General features: G+C 41.8%; 3 protein-coding genes across 3 annotated transcripts in view; 1 reads left to right on the top strand and 2 right to left on the bottom strand.

The window, feature by feature from the left end:
• The window catches only part of CCDC38 (coiled-coil domain containing 38), a 33326-nt gene extending 29594 nt beyond the window's left edge, over positions 1-3732 (bottom strand). The window contains exon 1 of the mRNA XM_025283681.2: positions 3602-3732. The gene's annotated coding sequence lies outside the window, so the exon portion shown is untranslated. The remainder of the gene's footprint in view (positions 1-3601) is intronic.
• A 577-nt stretch (positions 3733-4309) lies between these two features.
• Positions 4310-20891, top strand: AMDHD1 (amidohydrolase domain containing 1). The gene is made up of 9 exons (XM_006051054.3): positions 4310-4530; positions 7769-7875; positions 9469-9533; positions 11482-11759; positions 14062-14287; positions 16056-16180; positions 17784-17877; positions 18668-18828; positions 20297-20891. Exons 1-9 carry the CDS (start codon positions 4394-4396, stop codon positions 20382-20384), a joined length of 1281 nt encoding a protein of 426 aa, XP_006051116.2. The 5' UTR covers positions 4310-4393; the 3' UTR covers positions 20385-20891.
• Positions 16775-21636, bottom strand: part of HAL (histidine ammonia-lyase) — a 34119-nt gene continuing 29257 nt past the window's right edge. Inside the window, exon 20 of the mRNA XM_044941479.1 lies at positions 16775-17024. Coding sequence (XP_044797414.1) covers positions 17007-17024 — 18 coding nt within the window. The 3' untranslated portion in view covers positions 16775-17006. The remainder of the gene's footprint in view (positions 17025-21636) is intronic.

Genomic DNA, 21636 nt, shown 5'->3' with positions numbered 1-21636 from the left:
CAGAAGCGTAGTAAGTGTCATATAAGTGTAAGCTCATGGAGAAAATACTCTAAGAATGGAAGATACTTGGTGTGTTTGAGAACAGCAAGAGACTAGTGGAGCTTAACCAGTGAATAAAGGGGAGAGTGACAGCCAAGGTCAAAGAGACAACAAGACCTTATAGGTCATTTACGAATTGGAATAAAGATCATTAAATGAATCACTCTGAGTGCTGAGCTGAGAAGAGACTACAGAAGAGGTTGAGGGTCAGGTATGGAAATCTGATGGGATGCTACAGCTATTGAGAGGCAAGAGCTTATGGGTTCTCTTAGGATAGTAACAGAAGTGGTGATATATTTGGAAAGTAGAGACTATAGGACTGGGCGATGGTTTGAATATGGGGTATGAGATGAAGAGCCCAGGAAATAAAGTATGAAATTGCCATCAATGGAGACAGAGAAGACTGGGGGGAAAGGGGAGGTTGGGAAGAACAAAGGTTCAGTTTGGAATATGATAAATTTGAGATATCTATTAGACCTCCAAGGGGACTAATATAAATACACTAATATAAATACTATTCCAAGTGAACACCGTGCTGTTTGGTTTAATTAATTCTTGCAATCTTCTAACATTATGCAATCACATGTGGTCACTGCATTATATAAAAGACAGGTCCTTTGATGCGTATCATCGTAGGGTAGCATGAATGCCACTGTAGAAAGACCCTAGCCTTTGGGGACAGGCATGTTTGAATCTTGTTTCTGACTCTTCCCGGCTCTCTCTCTTAGGCCTACCCGATTAAATTCAGTGCATCTAAACTGCTTCTTCCAAGTATGGATACTAATTTTCTTTCAGCCTTTCTTACAGCCTTGTAATTTCCAAACACAGATAATGTATGCAACGTGCTTACTCATGATAGACGGATAGGGAAATAATTGCTTATACTTTCTTCAAAATAGATATCCAGATCTGTCTTCTTTCTAGTCCACTCTGTCTTATGAACAACCACAGTACTCATAAAGAATAGGAGGGGTAACTGACAACCACTTTCATAAGAAACCCTGAATTAAAGTTCTTGAAACCAGGTTGTTTGAGAGGAGTAGACCACAAATATTGATACAAATTTGGGGAATCTGACCTACCTTATTGGGTTTCCCAAGTGGCGCTACTGGTAAAGAACCCACCTGCCAATGCAGGAGACATAAGAGATGATGCAGGTTTGATCCCTGGGTTGGGAAGATCCCCTGAAGGAGAGCATGGCAATCTACTCCAGTATTCTTGCCTGGAGAAACACGTGGACAGAGAAGCCTGGTGGGCTATAGTCCACAGAGTCTTAATATTCCAAGCTTTGTGAAAGAGGCGGGGTTTTACATAACAATATCTAAACCTACAGTCCTAGAGCAACTTTAAATGAATTCCCAATATCAGTATCTAGCAGATGTTATTTGAAGCAGTTTGTGTTTGGTTTTCTCAACAATTCTCTCTATAATTCAATGGAAGTGGATTTGCAGATTCTTTCATCAGGAGATAGAAAGCTTTGTCTCTGAAATGCAAACGAAGATTTAGACAGGTTCTCTCAGACCCAATGCCTTTCGACTTTTTCCCACCTTCTTCCCTCCCACTTGGACAAATACTCGGAGAAAGGGCTGTGAACTGTGTCCTTGGATGGTGTAGAGACACCAGCGCAAGCAATCTTTTTTTTATTTACCAGAAAGCTGGGAGCCACTAGGTCCTTGGCCTGCTCCATGACCTGCCTCTCTCGATTAGGTCAGAAGCAGAGCATGGTGATGAGGAAATTACCTTCAGCTTGACCTTAGAGTCCCCGCTGGCGTCAAACTAGCTCTTTTGTACGGACTTTTCTGTTGACATTTCTGACTGTACCTTTTGCAAACTGAAAAATAACTGCAGGTCCAGAAGAAGGAAGAGTAGGGGAAAGAAACTGGCCAATGTGCGTCCCATGATGTGGAAAGTACTTTGTAAACTAAAGAGCTGCAGAGATGCTGGTTATTTCTTGAGGCTAAATGTGTTGTCTTCACCCCTCTATAATTATTTAACAATGACTGGAGGAGAGAAGTCTGCTCTTAACCTTCTTAACTTCTGCAAACTTGTTTGCAGGGGCTTTTTTTAGCAATGTTGTCTATGTGGACAGTAATCGAATACACTCAGTTCACCCACAGATATAAATCCTCGTGAAGAAAAAGGACAACTTCTTTTAGACTTACAAAGAACTTGTAAGCTTTAAATACATGGTATGTGCTTTGAAGGACTATTGATTGAAATCAAATCTTTAATTGACCAGCAAGACAAATAACAGGATTAAAATAAACTAACAGTAATAATCAGTAATAATAGTATTACTTCTTTAGAGCTAAGCACTGGGCTAAGTGATTTACACACCATCTTATTTAAAGCTCAGGTAAATCCATAAAGTAGAAACAATCATCCCCATGATATAGATGAGAAAATGTGAGGCTTAGGGAAATTAAGCAAACTCCCAAGGTCAAACAGTTCATAAGTAACAGAAGTGGGATTAAGATAAGTTTATCAAACCCCAAAGGCTTCTATATTCCTATAATTTCATCCCATCCTTTATACCTAGAATTGCATATATCTGCAAATATGCCTATAAATGCAAAATGTAACTGATTTAGCAGAAATTTTCTAAACAAAATGTTAACATTTCTCTGTAAATTAGTGACTTTATGTGTCTCTGTTTTCCACTGTTTCTACTTCTATTATTTCTCTGCATATATTATACTTTTCTTTTTAAAACTGTGAAAGACACCTCTGTTTGTGATTGTGTGTCTGAGCTGTGGGTAATCTATAGATTTTTTTTTCTCCTTTAGTGTCTCTTATTTACATTATCTACTTAATTCTTTCCCATTTTTCCCTTCTCTTTCTTACCTGACTGATCTCTTTTTTATGGCCATAATATGAAATTTAAGTATATTCTTATTTATTGTGTTCATTTAAAGGAGTTCTTGCTTTCTGTTCTTTGTTATAAATGGTTTATAATGACACAAAATTGACTTTTAGACTTGGTGGTTTTGCCAGCCTCAGCTTCTTTGATCATATGTTATTTGCATCCATTAAGTGTCTTCCTTTTTACTGTAGTCTTTGCTGGGAAGAAAAGGGGTCTTCCTATCTTTGAATGTCCTACAAGGCCTAACAGAGAGCTTCTAATAAGTGTATAAACAAAACAAAATATTTAGAAAGCTCAAAATCCTGTGCCTGCCAGTGTATTCACAGCAACTGACAGGCAGGAAGAGATGTGGCTAAGAATTACGGACCATCTTCCTTTTACTTGAAAGTGAAAGAAAATGAAATCGCTCATTGGTGTCCGACTCTTTGGGACCCCATGGACTGTGGCCTACCAGGATCCTCTGTCCATGGGGTTTTCCAGGTAAGAATATTGGAGTGGGTTGCCATTTCCTTATCCAGGAGATCTTCCTCCCAGGGATTGAACCTGGGTCTCCCCGCATTGTAGGCAGACGCTTTATCCTCTGAGCTACCAGGTAAGTCTCCTGATACTTGAGGTGGTCTCCAATCTTGGTGGCTAATTGAGGGCAGGCCCCGCTGTATACAGTTGGGATGGGGGACATCAAGCTGAAACCAGTTTTACCTCAACAAGTTGGGATCCAGGAGCGTTTCTAACCTATCCTTCAGGAAGGGGTTAGGGGAAGCTGGGTGAAGGCGCCAATCGCTTCTGCAGTCTCGGCTCTATCCTCTCCCACTCCGGTAGTAGGGGATCCGGGAGTGCAGCTGGCCAACTGAAAAGTGTGAGGCACCGGTCACCGTGCTCGTGGCCGCGCGGATCCTGGAGCAACTCCACCCGCAACGCCCCACCACTGACGCTCCCACCCCCACCCATCCCCAGGTTCCCTCTGCGGGTGGCCCCTGCGTCCCAGGCTGCCGCTCCAGCCCCCCTGGGCAGAGGTTTCTCCAAACTCTGTCCCCTCCCGGGGCTCCCTCCCAGGTTCTTCCCCCCACCTCCCCATTTTAACTCCTCTGGGGTACCCTAGTCCTCGGTGACGCCCTTCCGCCAGGTCGCGTGATCTTCGTAGCCCACCTTTCTCTCCCTTCCCACCACTGAGCTGCAGTTTTCTCATCTGTGAAGTGGGGACAGTAATTCCTACCGCATTTACCCAGAACGTGACAAAGTGGCCAGGAAAGAGGAGAGTCCATTATAACATTTATTACTAATCAGCATTCTTGTCCTTGTACTCTCACTGACCTCGCGATGGTGGAGGGGAGGCCCGCATCCCTGGCAGTCAGGGAACTCCAAGGCGAGGAGCCCCCGCCCCGCCCCGCCCTCGGGGCTGGTGGCTACACCCTTGCCGACCTGCCCCCTCCAGTGCCGGCCGAGCTCAGCGCAAGCCCAGCAGCCTCCCCTAGACCCAGGGTGCCTGGCGACATGGCCGGCGGCCACCGCCTCCTGCTGGAGAACGCGCAGCAAGTGGTGCTGGTGTGCGCCCGCGGCGAGCGCTTCCTGACCGGGGACGCGTTGCGCAGCCTGGAGGTGCTGGAGGGCGCCAGCCTGGTGGTGGGCACGTAAGTGGCCGCGCCGTCTGGGCTGCGGGCGCCGCGGGTCGCTTGCTTGGGGGGACCAGTCTGCCAAGTACTCTTTCTGTAACTTGTGCACTGTGGAGGAAAAGGCGGTAATAGCTTTCCCGCACCCAGGGAGATGGTTGCACTCCTGCCTTTCAGGCGCCTCCTGCTAATGTGTTTGGCTGCTTCGGGTTGTCATTCACTTGGAAAAGAAAAGCACTCTCAAGCTGCACAACCCACTGAGCCGAATCAGGATCGCGCCTCTGCTGATAAAATATGATTGCAGCAATCAGAAGGGGTAGGGGTTCTCTCCAATGCTTCCTGAAGTGTGGACAGGGGCCACCTGCGTCAGATGGCCTGAGTTTGTTTTTTTTTAAGACAGATTTCTGATCCCTCCCCAACCCCTTATCCCCAGATCTCCCCTCCTCCACCAAGTTTTATTGAGATATAATAGGCATACAGCACTGTGTAGATTTAAGGTGAACAGCATAATGAATTGACTGACATACATCGTGAAATGATTACCAGTAAGTATAGTGAGCATCCATCCTTTCATACAAAGTCAAATAAATAGAAAAAAAATTTTTTTCTTTGTGACCAGGAGGACTCTTACGACTTACTCTCTTAACAACTTTAATGTATAACATGTAGCAGTGTTCATTATATTTATCATGCTGTGCATTAGATCCCTAGTACTTATGTATCTTATAACTGGAAGTTTGTACATTTTGATTACTTTCGTCCAGTCCCTGCCACCCACTCCGCACCTATCCTCAGGTCTTTTGAATCAAGATCTCTATGTGTGGAGTTCTGAGATCTGAATTTTTACAAAGCGTATCTCCCACCTGCTTCTGCTGTACCCCAAAACTTGAAACCCACAGAAGCCCTTTATGTGGTGACAGTTTGGGGTGATCAGTTCAGTTCAGTTCAGTCACTCAGTCATGTCCAACTCTTCGCGACACCATGAATCGCAGCACGCCAGGCCTCCCTGTCCATCACCAACTCACGGAGTTCACCCAGACCCACGTCCATCGAGTCAGTGATGCCATCCAGCCATCTCATCCTCTGTCGTCCCCTTCTCCTCCTGCCCCCAATCCCTCCCAGCATCAGAGTCTTTTCCAAAGAGTCAGCTCCTCGCATGAGGTAGCCAAAGTACTGGAGTTTCAGCTTCAGCATCATTACCTACAAAGAAATCCCAGGGCTGATCTCCTTCAGAATGGACTGGTTGGATCTCCTTGCAGTCCAAGGGACTCTCAAGAGTCTTCTCCAACACCACAATTCAAAAGCATCAATTCTTTGGCACTCAGCCTTCTTCACAGTCCAACTCTCACATCCATACATGACCACAGGAAAAACCATAGCCTTGACTAGACGAACCTTTGTTGGCAAAGTAATGTCTCTGCTTTTGAATATGCTATCTAGGTTGGTCATAACTTTCCTTCCAAGGAGTAAGCGTCTTTTAATTTCATGGCTGCAGTCACCATCTGCAGTGATTTTGGAGTTCAGAAAAATAAAGTCTGACACTGTTTCCACTGTTTCCCCATCTATTTCCCATGAAGTGATGGGACCGGATGCCATGATCTTCGTTTTCTGAATGTTGAGCTTTAAGCCAACTTTTTCACTCTCCACTTTCACTTTCATCAAGAGGCTTTTTAGTTCCTCTTCACTTTCTGCCATAAGGGTGGTGTCATCTGCATACCTCAGGTTATTAATATTTCTTCCGGCAATCTTGATTCCAGCTTGTGTTTCTTCCAGTCCAGCGTTTCTCGTGATGTACTCTGCATGTAAGTTAAATAAGCAGGGTGATAATATACAGCCTTGACGTACTCCTTTTCCTATTTGGAACTAGTCTGTTGTTCCATGTCCAGTTCTAACCGTTGCTTCCTGACCTGCATATAGGTTTCTCAAGAGGCAGGTCAGGTGGTCTGGTATTCCCATCTCTTTCAGAATTTTCCACGGTTTATCATGATCCACACAGTCAAAGGCTTTGGCATAGTCAATAGAGCAGAAATAGATGTTTTTCTGAACTCTCTTGCTTTTTCCATGATCCAGTGGATGTTGGCAATTTGATCTCTGGCTCCTCTGCCTTTTCTAAAACCAGCTTAAACATCAGGAAGTTCACGGTTCACGTATTGCTGAAGCCTTGCCTGGAGAATTTTGAGCATTACTTTACTAGCGTGTGAGATGAGTGCAATTGTGCGATAGTTTGAGCATTCTTTGGCATTGCCTTTCTTTGGGATTGGAATGAAAACTGACCTTTTCCATTCCTGTGGCCACTGCTGAGTTTTCCAAATATGCTGGCATATTGAGTGCAACACTTTCACAGCATCATCTTTCAGGATTTGAAATAGCTCAACTGGAATTCCATCACCTCCAGTTTGGGGTGATAGAAAATTAAAATTCAGCCACCAGAAAGAGAGGACATTTTTCAGTTATTTTCATTTAACCTTCTGAGAGTAAAAGAACAGCTGAAGCTTGGAAGGCAGACTTGGAGTGGGCCTAGGGGTTGGATCCTATCTGAATCGAAGAGCCGGTGACACTGAAATTACACAAGTTTCATCCCTTATCTGAGGCTGCTTAGGGTTGTGTAAGAGCCCAGTTTTAGGGACTCTCTGTGTGTTTAATTAACAAAGGAATAAAAATATTCCCAGTGTTATAGTCAAAAATTTGTTAAAATCAGTTAACAAGAATTGCATGGATGTAGGAACCTAGGGTCAGTTGATAGCCATACTCCATGGAGTTCCAAGGATCTAGACCCCTACCTTCTTGCTCAGCTGAGCACCCCACTCTTCCTCACACTCACTCCATCATCCAAGATGGTTGTGCCTTCTCTCATTATGGTGTGTACATTCCAGCCGGTAGGAAGTAGGAAGAGAAGAGAATCCTATTGGCTAGAACTTAGTCACATGGCCTCACTTGGCTGATGGGAGACTTAGAAATGAAGTCTTTATTCTGGGTGGTCAAGATTTCAGCTAAAATTTAGGAATCTAGCACTGTGGGAAAAGGAAACATTGATTTTGGGGAACAACTAGCAATCTCTGCTACACATGACTTTTTGCCTTGCGTGTGGCTGGAGTCAATTTCCAAAGACAAAAGCTCAAGAAGGAAATATAGTAAATATTGATTGACTGAAAGTAACTTCATTATACTTACTGGCAATCATTTCATAGTTTAAATCATTGGTCAAATTTTTTACAATACTTCTTTCAAATTTCATGATAATTTCTTGATTTTTCTTCAGAGATGGTTTCATAAAAGCCATCGGTCCTGCTGATGCTATCCAAAAACAGTTTTCAGAAGAAACATTTGAAGAAAGAATTGACTGTTCTGGGAAATGCATCTTGCCAGGTATTAACCTCTTTTGCAATAAAGGCCTGAAAGCAGTTTTAATAAAGAGGAATAGTAGTACCTTGTTTTAAATAAGGTCTCACAATATATGAAAATATAATATCTGCCATTTATTGAATTTCTACTAGTAAATGTCTAGCTGCTTTACAGACACATTTTCTTGTTGAATGACACTGAACTGCCTTGTAAGTATCATTGTCTACACATCATAGATTAGAACACTGATATTTACATGTGAAATATCTTACCCAAGATCTTTAAACAGGTAAAGGACCAACTGGAATCAAACTCATTCAATCCACTTCTTTCCACTCACCTGCTGAAAAGAAACCAGCTGTGTTGGGTTTGGATTCAAAAACTGTCCAAAGAACTTTATTAATCCATTGCATAGGGGAGGCAAATAGGGAAGCTGCTCTCTCTAATTCTAGAATAGACTCTAAATTTGTATAGAGTATGAAACAAAGGACCCATCTCCAGGCAGAAGAAACATAAGCCAAAGATCCCTAGAGATTTCACCAAAGTTCATTTTTATCTTTAATGATTGACAACAGAATCAGTTTATTAGCCACCATATCCTAAATTATCCATGTTTTATGGCTTCCCTGGTGGCTCAGCTGGTAAAGAATCTGCCTCCAATGCAGGAAACCCGAGTTGGATCCCTGGGTTGGGAAGATCCCCTGGAAAAGGAAATGGCAACCCACTCCAGTATTCTTGCCTGGAAAATCCCATGGACAGAGGAGCCTGGTGGGCTACAGTGCATGGGGTCACGAAGAGTCAGACACAACTGAGCACTAACCCTTCACTCCATCATGGCTTTTATGTAATCATCTGAAACAAAGTTCACACTAATTTTGAGTTTTGTGCAGACATTGAGGCTAGGGTTTATACCTTAAAAATGTGTAGTCTGTATATCTGACAGAACTTTTACTATCTGGCTCTTGGGGTTCAGGAGAGAAACTCAGGGTGAAATCTCAGGAGAAAGAGCAGAAAGTGGTAGAGAAAGCAATCCAAATAGGGACTTTTGGTTTTACTCTAATCAAAGCCACTAATGAATCATTTAATCCATAAGGTACTTAAATGCTCTGGAAAGACATAGTTTACCAAATTGTACCTGCATAAACAAAAGTTCCAAGTGGTTGCTTTATAGTTTCTCTTTAATTAAAACATATTTCTTTCTTGAAGAAAGATTCCTCTTTATGATTTCATATTTTGCCTTCTCAAAGTGGAGGGTAGGGATTGTATTATTCTTTTTCACACCTAGATTATTGTTTGGTGATAAAGTCTTTGTTTTTGCTCAACTAGTAGGTTTGACATTCTGTTCTAAAAGCTTGTTTGGAGAGCATGGATTTATTGGGCAAAAGGAGCTGTGTTTCTTCAGAGGCTGTTTTCATCATGTTGAGTCAGTCTTCCATTAGAGCCTTCTAGACCAACTATGGAGAGTCTTCTTGGAACCACACAGACACATTCTTCCTCCTTCACCCTCCAAGATGGCTATCACCATCATGCTTTCCCAAGAACCATGTTAGAGTCTGCCTACTGTCCAAGTGCTTTTGATTTCGTAACTTTAAACATGATGTGATTTGTTGATTACAGGTTTGGTGGATGCACACACACATCCAGTATGGGCTGGCGAAAGAGTTCACGAGTTTGCAATGAAGGTAACTGTAGTCAACAATGGCAAATCAAAATAAAGCACAAATATATACAAAACTTTTTCTAGAGTTTGTAGGCTGTTAGACTTTACAACAAATGTCTATGTGTCTATTTAATGGATTTTTTTTTTTACTAGCTTTGACTATAGAGATAAGTACTACAAAGTTAACTAATTTATGACTTGGTGCCAAATCTTTATGTTGTGCACAGGGCTATCAATAGTTTAAAGTATAATAGTTTTCAAGATATTTTAGCTGCCAAATGCTCCTTTTAAAATAGAGCTTTACCTGGTTTGCTCACTGATTTCCCCTCTTTTCCCCCCATTCCATTCCCTGGTAGCCTTTGAAGGGACTCCAGGAAGCAGTTTGAAAATCGCCACTAATTGGGGTCAAAGTTGGAAAAATATATTATTAATCACAAAATAAAATAAGCTTTATATTGTTCCTACAGAAAAATGAAACATTAAGAAACATAAATTTTAGTCTTTTATCAGTCATTAATTAGCCACAGTTAACCCTCACATCCCTGGTTTGAGCCATTTTCACACTGTTTATTTGCTTGTTTTTAGTAGACTTTTTTAGAGCGGTTTTAGGTTCACAGCACAATTGTGTGAAAGGTTCTGAGATTTCCCATATACCACTGGCCCCCAACTTCTGTCCAAAGCACAGCCTTTTCCATTTCAGCATCCCTGACCAGAGATGTACATTTGTCAGCATGGATGAACCTACACTGGCACATTATTATCACCCAGAGTCCGTAGTTCTTGTTACTGTTGACTCTTGCTGTTGTGCATTCTCTGGGTTTGAGGAAATGTCTACTGACATGCATCCACTATTGTAATATCATACAGGGTACTCTTACTGTCCCCCCCGAAACCCTCTGTGCTCTGCCTAGTCTCTCCTCCTAAAAACTGGCAACTGCGGATCTTTTTACTGTTGCCATAGTTTTGCTTTTTCCAGAATGTCGTATGGTTGGAATCCTACAGTATGTAGCCTTTTCAGATTGAGTTTCCTTCATATTTTTTCTTCACACTGTTTTTTAAAAAACTGTGCATCCTAACAGCCAAATTGGATGATTTCAGAAAAAGAAAAAAAAATTTTTTTCAAGTGTTGTCTACCTTTCTCAACAATCTAGAGCTGTTTTTTAAGACTTTATTAAACCACTGAATTTCAGAGCCAAAAATTTAGAGGTTTGCAGTCCAATTCTCTAATTATCTGATGCAGAAAGGGCCGAGCCCACCAGGTTTTTGTGAACATGAAATCCTTGAAGATAATTTATTATAAAACCATTGAAACTTTCTTTAAAAGCTCTAGTGCAATAACTTGAATGTGACAGAATTAAGAACAAAGGAAAGGGTGTAGCAAAGGGAGCCCCCCAGGATGGCACATTTGTCTGCACCACCCTCCTTGCAGCTCAGAATAACAGGAGCTCAGCAGGATCTCAGAAAGAGCCTTTTTATTTTCTTGAGTGACAGAGGTCAGGCCTGAAACTCTAGGTGGCCCAGTACTGAGGGGTTGAAATGCTCTGGGCCTCTTGGTGGAGACTCAGATATCGACAGTGGGATCCCCTAATCGCCTAAGCTTCACTTTCTCATAGGTGCTGAGCAACAGACTGAGATTAGCTGGTATGAACTGGGACTAACTGGATTGTTAAAATACTTTTGTACCTGTTGGTAAACTGTCACTACCCTGAGACCTCAGGTCCCTACCACGTCTCCCATCTCTGCTACCCTGGTCCCTTCCTGGCACACCTCAAACCCCCACAACTCCTCACCACCCTGGCAGAGTAGGGACTTCTAGAATTGTGTGTCCCAGCATCCTTTCTGATTGGCTATGGTGCCTATGCCATATCAGTTGTCAATCATGTTGAATATCATCCCTGGACATAGGTTCTGTAGACCTGCCTGCAGTCTCCCTTTATTTTCCAGACCTAAGGGTGAGCCTGTGTGTTCAGTTGGCAGGAGCCACATACATGGACATCCATCAGGCTGGAGGAGGGATCAACTTCACGGTGGAGCGCACCCGCCAGGCCTCTGAGGAGGAGCTGTATAGCTCCTTCCAGAAGCGGCTTGGGTGCATGATGCGGGCGGGGACCACGCTGGTGGAGTGCAAGAGTGGATACGGCCTCAGCCTGGAGACGGAGCTCAAGATGCTGCGGGTGATTGAGCGCGCCCGGCGGGAGTTGGACATCGGCATCTCGGCCACCTACTGCGGAGCCCACTCCGTGCCAAAGTAACCTCAACAGAAGGGACCGGGGTTTAACTCGGGCAGTTGAAGACCAGAAGGGGTCATGTGGGGGTGTCTAAGTGGGGGCTGTGTTCTCCAGGGGGTGAAGGTGCACCAGCAGCTGAGCTCTTGCAGAGGAACCAGTAGAGCCTTTGGAAAGGTGTTCTGATTTTAAAGGTCAGCCGTCTCACACACATGGTTTTAGCAAGGTGGTCTCCATCAGACCCACCCATTTGCAAGTCTCTTCATGGTGAAGGAAAAACAGATGTTCACAACTTTTTTTTTTTTTTGGTCAACAAAAAGAAATTGCCCTGATAGGTCCTTTAAAATGACAGATACTCATTTAAGTAGTTTCCCATGACAGTGATCACAAAGGCACCTTAGAGATTAACACCCTGTAGAGGTATCTGATGTCAAGATAACTCACGCTGGTGTTAGTTTTTGTTCATCTGTTTGCTTGTTTAGCAGCAAGCATTTTTGTTTTATTGTTGTAAATGTGTTTTTCAGCTTTTCTCTTTATCTAAAAAGTTTCTCCAGTGTGGGATTTGCCATAGAGAATTCTCTCCCCTTCTGTTCCTGCATCTTGTCTGTCCTGGAATTACTACTTCAGAAGGCCCACAGTTCCAGAACCAAAAGATCCAAAAGAAATCCAGGACTACAAAATTCACAGGACATTGCCTGTGAAGTTTTAAGTCGTGGTTCAGTTCAGTTCAGTCACTCAGTTGTGTCCAACTCTTTGCGACCCCATGAATCGCAGCATGCCAGGCCTCCCTGTCCATCACCAACTCCAGGAGTTCACTCAAACTCATGTCCATCGAGTCAGTGATGCCATCCAGCCATCTCATCCTCTGTCGTCCCCTTCTCCTCCTGCCCCAATCCCTCCCAGCATCAGAGTCTTTTCCAGTGAGTCAACTCTTCACGTGAGGTAACTTAGATAATAAATGCCGCAGGCATACCAAAATGGTTTAATTATTTAAATATCCCATTTAATTAAATAATATTTAAAATTAATAATTAAATCATTTCAGGTTTAATTAAATTTTTTACACTTATTTAGTTTTGTGAACTTTGAAAAATAGAAATTTTAATGTTAATATTTGTTTACCATCCTCAATCAGAGGAACCAAAAAAATTAACATTGAAAATTATTGTGAAAAATTTACAAAATGAATTAAGTAGAAAGAAACATAAATATTGAATATTTACAATGATGTTTGTTGTATGTATTTACCATTTGTACTTCTGAAATTATTAAGACTTGAAACTGCACTAAGACTTCTGGGATATCCTGTCCATGATAGTCTGTTTTTTGTTATTTTTTTCAATTGAAAAGACAATGTGACATGGTAGAAAAGTCTCAGACTTTGGAGAGACCTCAGACCTGGGTTTGAATCAAGCTTAGCTCTGTCCAACTGGTTGATTTTAAGTTTTGATCATTAATTTTTCTGAACATGAATTGTTCATTTGTAAATCAGCAAAATAACACCTTTCCTATATGGTTGTCTGAAAAATAGAAACAACATGTATAAGTACCTGTCTCCTCATAGTACACATCTGTCTACCCACCCAGGCAGTTTTTGCTGAGTGAGAGTTTTCTGTGTGCCAAATACAAGGCTGATGTTTTACAGAAAATTTCTCCATCTGCCACTGAGCCTGTGAGGTCTCCTCTTCATCCCCAAAGATAAAGGTCCAGAGGATGCCACATGACGTCTGCATCATGTGTCCAAAGTTGTACAGCCAGCAAAGTGGTGGAGCTCTGTGGCTCTCTGACTCCAAAAGCCCAGCCCATTCTCAGATATAACTACCCAGGAATTGTAGAATTTCAGGGTCTCCTTCTTCCCCTATGTCTGATGAGACAGAACTCCTTAGGCAGATGCCTCTAGAAACTGTGGAGGAAGAAAAAGTCAGGATGACAGCTGGACCCAGGTAAGGGGCCCACAGTTGGGTGTCAGGGAAGCATCCAGGATGTCCTCTAAGTGTCCTTGACAAGAAGATTCAGGTTTTCGGCCAGGTGGCCTTGCTGACTTTCCCAAAGGCAGCCCCAGTATGCCAGAATGGGTGAGCCATCTGTCTCTCTGCCTCTAGGGCCAGTGTATACAGAAGTCTTGTCAATACCTCTGTTAGGCAGGCTTGTCCCAATTGTTAAGAGTCCTGAGTTATAGCTTTGATTCTTTCTTTACCTTTTTGAGGCTCAGGGTCACATATCTATAGTTTCTCAGTTTCTCCAAGTACCAAAGACTCCTTTCTCCAATAATTTTTTTTTTTTCTTTTTTAATTTGCCTGTGGTGATCTCCTTTTCTTCTCTCAGAGGAAAAACTGCTTCTGAGGCCGCTGATGACATCATCAAAAACCACCTCCCAAGGCTGAAGGAACTTGGCAGAAATGGGGAAATACACGTTGACAATATAGATGTGTTCTGTGAAAAGGGTGTCTTTGATCTTGATTCCACCAGAAGAATTCTTCAAAGTGGGAAAGATATAGGGTTACAGATTAACTTCCATGGGGATGAACTCCACCCCATGAAGGCTGCTGAGGTATGGCTGTTCTTTTGCTCTTCTTTTGTCAGCACTCATGCTATGGAAAATTCAGTGAGTTTGTTCAAAGGAAGGAATGACCTTCTGAAAAAATAGAGAATGGGGAAATTTGTTAGAAATATGTGCAGGTTGGTCTGGTTGAGCTTTGGAATCCTTTTTTGCTGATTATTTACTTTTATTATCTCCTCCTGGTGATACTAGTAGGAAAAAAAATACCTTTGTGATCTCATTTACTAAATTCACAACCTGTTTTGATTGTCACTCGAAGTCACCCTAGCACAGTCTCTTAATTTCACATGAAGAGTTTTTCTGTGGCAGCATTCAAACGAATTTTAGTGGAGCATGCCTTAATAGTGACAGGATGATTTTCAAATTGTTAAGTCTTTCCCAGATTCATTTATTCATAGATGAAAGAGATTCAAAATCCCCTCCAGGTTTCATCTGAGTGACCACCTCTCTGGGATCCTTCCCAAACCTCTCCAAGAGTGGGTTATAGCCTCTCCCTGTCCTTGTTCCACTGTTTAAAATCTCCTGTGATCCCTACTGGACATGAACACATTGAGGACCACACCCATGTCTTCTTGTGTGTGTGTGTGTGTATGTGTGTGTGCACACGCTTAGTTGCTCAGTCATGTCTGACCTTACCCAGCCTTATTTCCTGGAGGTTAACACAGTGCCTAGAGTGCAAAGGGTCTTTAGAAAGTAAATATTTGTTAAATGAATGAGAACTGGGTGGTCAACAAGACACTTTGGGCTGTAGAGAGTGACTGTGAATTAAATGTGAATTAAATCAATAGAAGTTGATTATTCCCTGGATGAGCAAATCAAGTTTGGAAAAGTTGAGGAAGATGCTAAGATCAAAAGGGAACCTGCCTTGGGGAGGATCGTCTGCACTGTCCACAAGCCCCCAGAGCCCCGATCCCAGTGCTCGTCTACCTGAGCCAGATGCTGGTGGGGGGCTCTTCTTCCCTGCCCTGGTGTGGGCATCACAGCCTCCCTGGCTCACAGTGGAATGCCAGCAGCTATCAGTCTTCTTTCCTTGGGATGCTCATCATGTCACCTTTCAGCCTGGGGCACTTTGCATGTGCGCACATGTGTCAAAATTTGTCAAGTTGAGAAATAATCTACTTTAATACATTCTTATCTGAGCATTACCTCTTCTTAGTTGTCTTCTAACAACCTAGCATAAACTTTTCATCTGGAGGAAAACCAAGTTCAAGAAGATAATCTAGGGACTTCCCTGGTGGTCCAGTGGTTAAGTCTCTACGTGTCCACTCCCAGGGCCCCAAGTTAGGCCCAAGAATTAAGACCCCTAAAGCTGTGAAGTGTGGCCAAAAAAGATATTTTCAAATTATACAAATGATTCCACACTCCTAAAGTCTGTTTTCTCACCTGATCTGTTTTCTCTGAGTGCAATGGCATTCCAGGTACCTTTCTTGTATTTTTATGATGTTTAACAATCAGATTTTACTACCAGGATTAGTCAATGTTTTATTCTGATTCATAAGATTCATAAAATTTTTAGCAAATGTTTGAAGATCTTGGTAAGCATTTGTGTGTAAGAATAGTTTTTGAAGTAGCATGCTAGCTAAATTTTCAAATGAATGTCCACCATAAACCCTTTACCCACTTGGAGGCTTGTGCTCACAAGAGGTAGCTGGCAATAATAGAGTATTATTTATTTTTGTAGGAAAAACCATATACAGGCACTTTATTGATTTGTTGTTGCTGTGCGTGAAACCTCTCTTTCTCTGTCCATTCTGCTTAGCTTGGGGCGAAACTGGGAGCCCAGGCCATCAGTCACCTGGAAGAAGTGAGTGATGAAGGCATTGCTGCCATGGTGTCAGCCAGGTGTTCTGCTGTCCTCCTGCCCACCACAGCCTACATGCTGAGGTGAGGTTGTTTTCCACCTCCACGCAGGAGCTGCAAGTACAAGCTGTAAAGGCACAGACTTCCCAGATTCCCAAATATTTCTTCATCACTCTTACAGATCCCCTTTAAAATGCAGATCAGGAAAACTTAGCTCATGGACGATGCCAATTGTATGGTGTGATGTATGATGTGATGTTCATAATGAATGACCCCAAGGAAGGAGCTTAGACCCAAATTTCATTTGAGTAATGGGAGTACTGGGGAGCATGGAGCTTTATTTTACTTTCTTCCTCATTTCTGGAATTTTCCAATTAAAAAATCGATATACATTACTTTTAAAATTAGGAAAGAGGCTTTATACTTTAAAAAACACACATAAGATGGTAGGAATATTCTGAATCCGAATGAGTTGGTTTCTAAGATGATGCAAGTGGGGACCATTATCCTCATAATTCCTACAAGTAAGAGGAAAAAGGAGATGTGATGTCTAAATATATTTTGTGGCATCTCCCCAGGGATTTAGCCATGTTCCTTCCATGGATTGAATCTTTTTCTAGTGGTAAGCAGGGACTATTCTTCGTTGCAGTGCACAGGCCCCTCGTTGCAGTGAGAGGCCCCTTGTTGCAGAGCACAGGCTCTAAGTGCACGGGCTTTAGTATTTGGAGCGAATGGGCTCAGTAATTGTGGCTTGAGGGCTCTAGACACGGGCTCAGAAGTTGTGGCGCACAGGCTTAGTTGCCCCGCAACATGTGAAATCGTGCCAGACCAGGGCTTGGACTGGTGTCCCCTGCATTGACAGGTAGGCTCCCATCCACTGAGCCACCAGAGAAGTCCTCCATTCATCCTTTTAAAACATCCAGTTACCCTGCAAAAAACAAAGTTCAGTTCACACTGGACTCTTCCCTTTTGCAATAGCTATTACTGAATTAAATCTCTCCTCACCATATTAACTAGTGTCCAGCTTTGTTTATCTTTGACATAACTTTTGAGCCATGTCCTAAAGACTAAATTGTATTTGGTCAAGGAGATCAGGGAAATACCCAGTCCAGGAATAAGCACAAACATTGTACATCTTAGATTCTTGGACCTTCAGATGAATTTTAAAGAACCTACAAAAATGTTTGAGACCCCCACCTTCCAAAAAGGAGAGGGAGAGATATAAATTTTAAAGTTGCAAAATGAAAGTTAACTTTAAAAGCATTATTTAAACCTTGTTGTTTATATTTGGGAATTCCAAAAAATGTATTATGTTTGAAAACAATTTTCAGTTACACTTTTCCTTCTTCACAAGAATCTCTCAATGTAGTGATTGTCATGATGATCCCCAATTAAAGAAGTTAGTCATACCCAAGTGATTTCAAAAGCAGGATGATAAAAATCAGGAGTCCTGGGGTTATGCTAGATCCCACCCCTAATCACTTAATCTTGAATTTCTGTTTCTTCTTCCAGAACACAGAGGAGTTGGATAGTTTATTGTTATTCAGTTGCTAAGTAGTGTCTGACTCTTTGTGATCCCATGAACCGCAGCACACCAGGATATCTTAAGTCTGCTTCAATTCTGAACACCTACTCTTCAAAATTTCCACTTCTCGAGACTGATATCTTTCTTCCCCCTTCTCTTTAGACTGAAGCAACCTCGAGCCAGGAAAATGTTAGATGAAGGAGTAATAGTCGCCCTGGGCAGCGATTTTAACCCTAATGCGTATTGTTTTTCAATGGTAATTATTTTTAACATGCCTTTCTGAGCAGACTGAAACTTCTCCCAAGCATATAAATAATTTAAAACTATTTCACTAACTGGTAAAATGTATCAAAGATCTAAAAATGTCTTCCAGTGAAACAGGAAAAAGAATGTGTAGACAGCAGTGTAATTGCGTATTTCTGTGCCTCTTGCATGCCTCCAGGTTTAGGGAGAGGAGAGAAGGGTCTATTATGCTTTGATGCAGCCTTAGGCATTGTGGTTTTACAATAACCTATTCTCCCCCTCAGAACTGAATAATCTCAAAGAAGTTTTAGTAAGTAAATATGGAGGTGAGCTTCCTATGACAGGAAGTGACCTTGAAAAGTAGTGTTCGTGCTCGTGTTCGACTCTTTCTGCGACCCCATAGACTGTAGCCCACCAGGCTCCTCTGTCCATGAAATTTTCCAGGGAGGAATACTGGAGGGCATTGCCATTTCCTTCTCCAGGGGGTCTTCCTGACCCAGGGATCAAACCCAAATCTCCTGCATTGACAGGCGGATTCTTTACCACTGAGCCACCAGGGAAGACCCTTGAAAAGCAATAAATAAATATTAAATACATATGGAGTGGGTGGTAAGTAATCTCTGTAATAAATCTTTCCCAAAGCATAAGAATCTTTACATTTAAATTTAAAATTTTCCCCATGTTAATTCAGCCTGCTCCACTTGGGCATTTATCTGTCATTATTTGTTGTGCTTTGTTGAGAAACGTTCTAGGTGGCAGTTGTCTCGTTGCTTTTCTCCGATGCTTTTCTCTTCCCATCTTAGCCAATGGTCATGCATCTGGCGTGTGTGAACATGAGAATGTCCATGCCCGAGGCCTTGGCCGCTGCCACCATCAATGCCGCTTATGCCCTGGGAAAATCCCACACACAGGGATCTTTGGAAGTTGGCAAGCAGGGAGATCTCATTATCATCAATTCACCCAGGTGAGTGTTCTCCCAAGTAAACCATTTTATTGTATGAAAATAAAAGTGTTAGTAGCTTAGTTGTATCCAACTCTTTGCAACCCCATGGACTGTAGCCTACCAGACTCCTCTGTCCATGGGATTCTCCAGGCAAGAATACTGGAGTGGGTCACCATTCCCTTCTCCAGGGGATCTTCCTGACCAGGGATTGAACCCAGGTCTCCTGCATCACAGGCAGATTCTTTACTATCTGAGCCACTGGGGAAGCCCCATTTTATTGTATGCGCACTGTCATATGGAGACTTGGTTAAAACTTTTTTCCACTGATGATTCATGTCAGGCTCTGTGTAAGCTCAGAGAAGCTACCCCGTCTTATTGTCACCCTTTTCTAAGCAAAAAGTCTCCCTCAAGGTCCTAAATTTCATGGAGAAGGAAATGGCAACCCACTCCAGTATTCTTGCCTGGAGAATCCCATGGGCAGAGGAGCCTGGCAGGCTACAGTCCATGGGATCGCAAGAGTTGGACACAACTTAGCAACTAAACCATCCATCCATTCATATCCTTCTACTTTTCTATTAGTTTCTGAAGAGTCTGATATTGAAATTCTAACTAAAAATCTTAATTTATCTACTTAAAACAGTAATTGCAATATACAGCGAAACTGTAGTTAACTTTGTTCTGTACTTTCTAAGTCTCCTGTAAATGTATCATCATACTTCCATAAATTAAAAAATGAGAAAGAAAGAAAAAAAAAAAAAAGGTCCTAAATTTCAGGGTAGACCGACTTTTCTGGTCTCTTCACCTGTCTTACATCTTTCCTAGATCTCTGGGTTTCTGCTCTGTTTACCTGGACCTTGGACTTGTGCTGCTCTTTGACATGTGTTTTTGTTTTTCTTCTTGTGTTCTGACCTTTTCTGCTTGCACTGAGCCATGCAGGTCACAACTCTAGTTTGTCACCCTGCTTCTAATTCATTACCTCTCTGACTTCTCATTCCTACTGCATCCCAAAAGCTTTGCTTCAGTTATTCTGCCTCTGGTTTTGTACTATTCACCCACAGTCTGCTGCCTCGTGGACCTCCAATGTAACAATTTGAGTCTTATTGTTATAAATCTTAAAGTTGTGAATTCTATGGTGTCTGGACACTAGCAAGTCTCTCCCAGCTCTTGGACCTCATGTTCAACCGAAGAGGGTGGCTCCATAATTCTACTCTTGAGGATCATAAGCCATTGTCTCATGGAAAATAATGCTAATGTTACCATTTATGCATCATTTAACTGAACCAAATATTTTAAGATCAGATATTTAATATCATTAAACAATATTTGATTTATCATAGACTGATTATCATGGTACTCTGTCATTTTTTTAAAAGCCCAAATAGTGACTACTAAGTATACATAAATTTTTAGAGAATGTATTTTGAAATTAGCACTTATTGACAAAGTAATCATTTTGACTTGTATGCATTAATGTTTGATTTCTTTCTAGATGGGAGCATTTGATTTACCAGTTTGGAGGCCATCATGAATTAATTGATTATGTTATAGCTAAAGGAAAAGTCATCTATAAAAAATGATAGATCTATAAGGAAAGAGGAGACTCTTCGACTGCATAAGTCAATACAGTTATATTAAGAGTTAAAATACCTTAGTGGTTTAGCAGAAAGATGTCACTTAAATATATTTCAATATTTTGTTAATCCAGTTGAAAAATCAAAGGGATTCACTTATTTTAACATGTGCACATAGACATATAATCAGGTAAACAATTTGTGATGATAGTCTCAAACATTAACTTCACAAAGGTTTGTTATAAATATTCTGCAGATTAATTCATTAGTGTCCTCTGAGGGGAGGCTGTTCTTCTATTTCTAATTTCTTCTCAACCCTTACAGTAGAGCTCCATGGCAGAGTTCAAGACTTGTCATTTTATACACAAGTACAGGGACCTTCTTGTAATGGATGTATTTTGATCAAATCCAATAATACAATTTTTTAAATTTGTTTTTAAGTTTTTGATTCTTCACATTAATTACAAATGTCTGAAAAATTTTATAGCTCTTAATAAATATTTGCTGTCCCTATTATTGTTGTTCTTTACAGCAACACGAGAAACCAGTCAGTTCTGTTGTCTATTAGAGCTTTTAAGGAAGTGAACAAATTACAGAAGAAAGTGGATTACATACAGAAAAAGTGGATGATTATATAAATGGGTGTCTCTAAAGCCTTATGAGTTTACTTGAAATCTTTTAAAATGCTTTCATCATCTTAATAATCACAGCTTCATGATCAAACTATGTTCTGTTTAGGAAGAGATGACTAGACAAGTAAGTTCAGTCAGTTCAGTCGCTCAGTCATGTCCGACTCTTTGTGACCCCATGAACCGCAGCACTCCAGGCCTCCCTGTCCATCACCAACTCCCTGAGTCAACCCAAACCCATGTCCATTGAGTCAGTGATGCCATCCAACCATCTCATCCTCTGTCGTCCCCTTCTTCTCCTGCCCTCAATCTTTCCCAGCATCTGGGTCTTTTCCAATGAGTCAACTCTTCACATCAGGTGGACAAAGTATTGGAGTTTCAGCTTCAACATCAGTCCTTCCAATGAACCCCCAGGACTGATCTCCTTTAGGATGGACTGGTTGGATCTCCTTGAAGTCCAAGGGACTCTCAAGAGTCTTCTCCAACACCACAGTTCAAAAGCATCAATTCTTCTGTGCTCAGCTTTCTTTATAGTTCAACTCTCACATCCATACATGACCACTGAAAAAACCATAGCCTTGACTAGACGGACCTTTGTTGGCAAAGTAATGTCTCTGCTTTTTAATATG

Source organism: Bubalus bubalis, chromosome 4, assembly GCF_019923935.1.
Source record: "Bubalus bubalis isolate 160015118507 breed Murrah chromosome 4, NDDB_SH_1, whole genome shotgun sequence".
Classification (NCBI taxonomy): domain Eukaryota; kingdom Metazoa; phylum Chordata; class Mammalia; order Artiodactyla; family Bovidae; genus Bubalus; species Bubalus bubalis.
This window is presented reverse-complemented; position numbering and strand designations above follow the sequence as displayed.

What these genes read in the sequence shown, in the direction of transcription:
- AMDHD1 (XM_006051054.3), top strand. Translation starts at nt 4,394, where the DNA reads ATGGCCGGCGGCCACCGCCTCCTGCTGGAGAACGCGCAGCAAGTGGTG. An exon ending in TGGGAAATGCATCTTGCCAG is followed by an intron (nt 7,876 to 9,468) that starts GTATTAACCTCT and finishes TGTTGATTACAG; the next exon opens with GTTTGGTGGATGCACACACA. An exon ending in TTCACGAGTTTGCAATGAAG is followed by an intron (nt 9,534 to 11,481) that starts GTAACTGTAGTC and finishes CTGTGTGTTCAG; the next exon opens with TTGGCAGGAGCCACATACAT.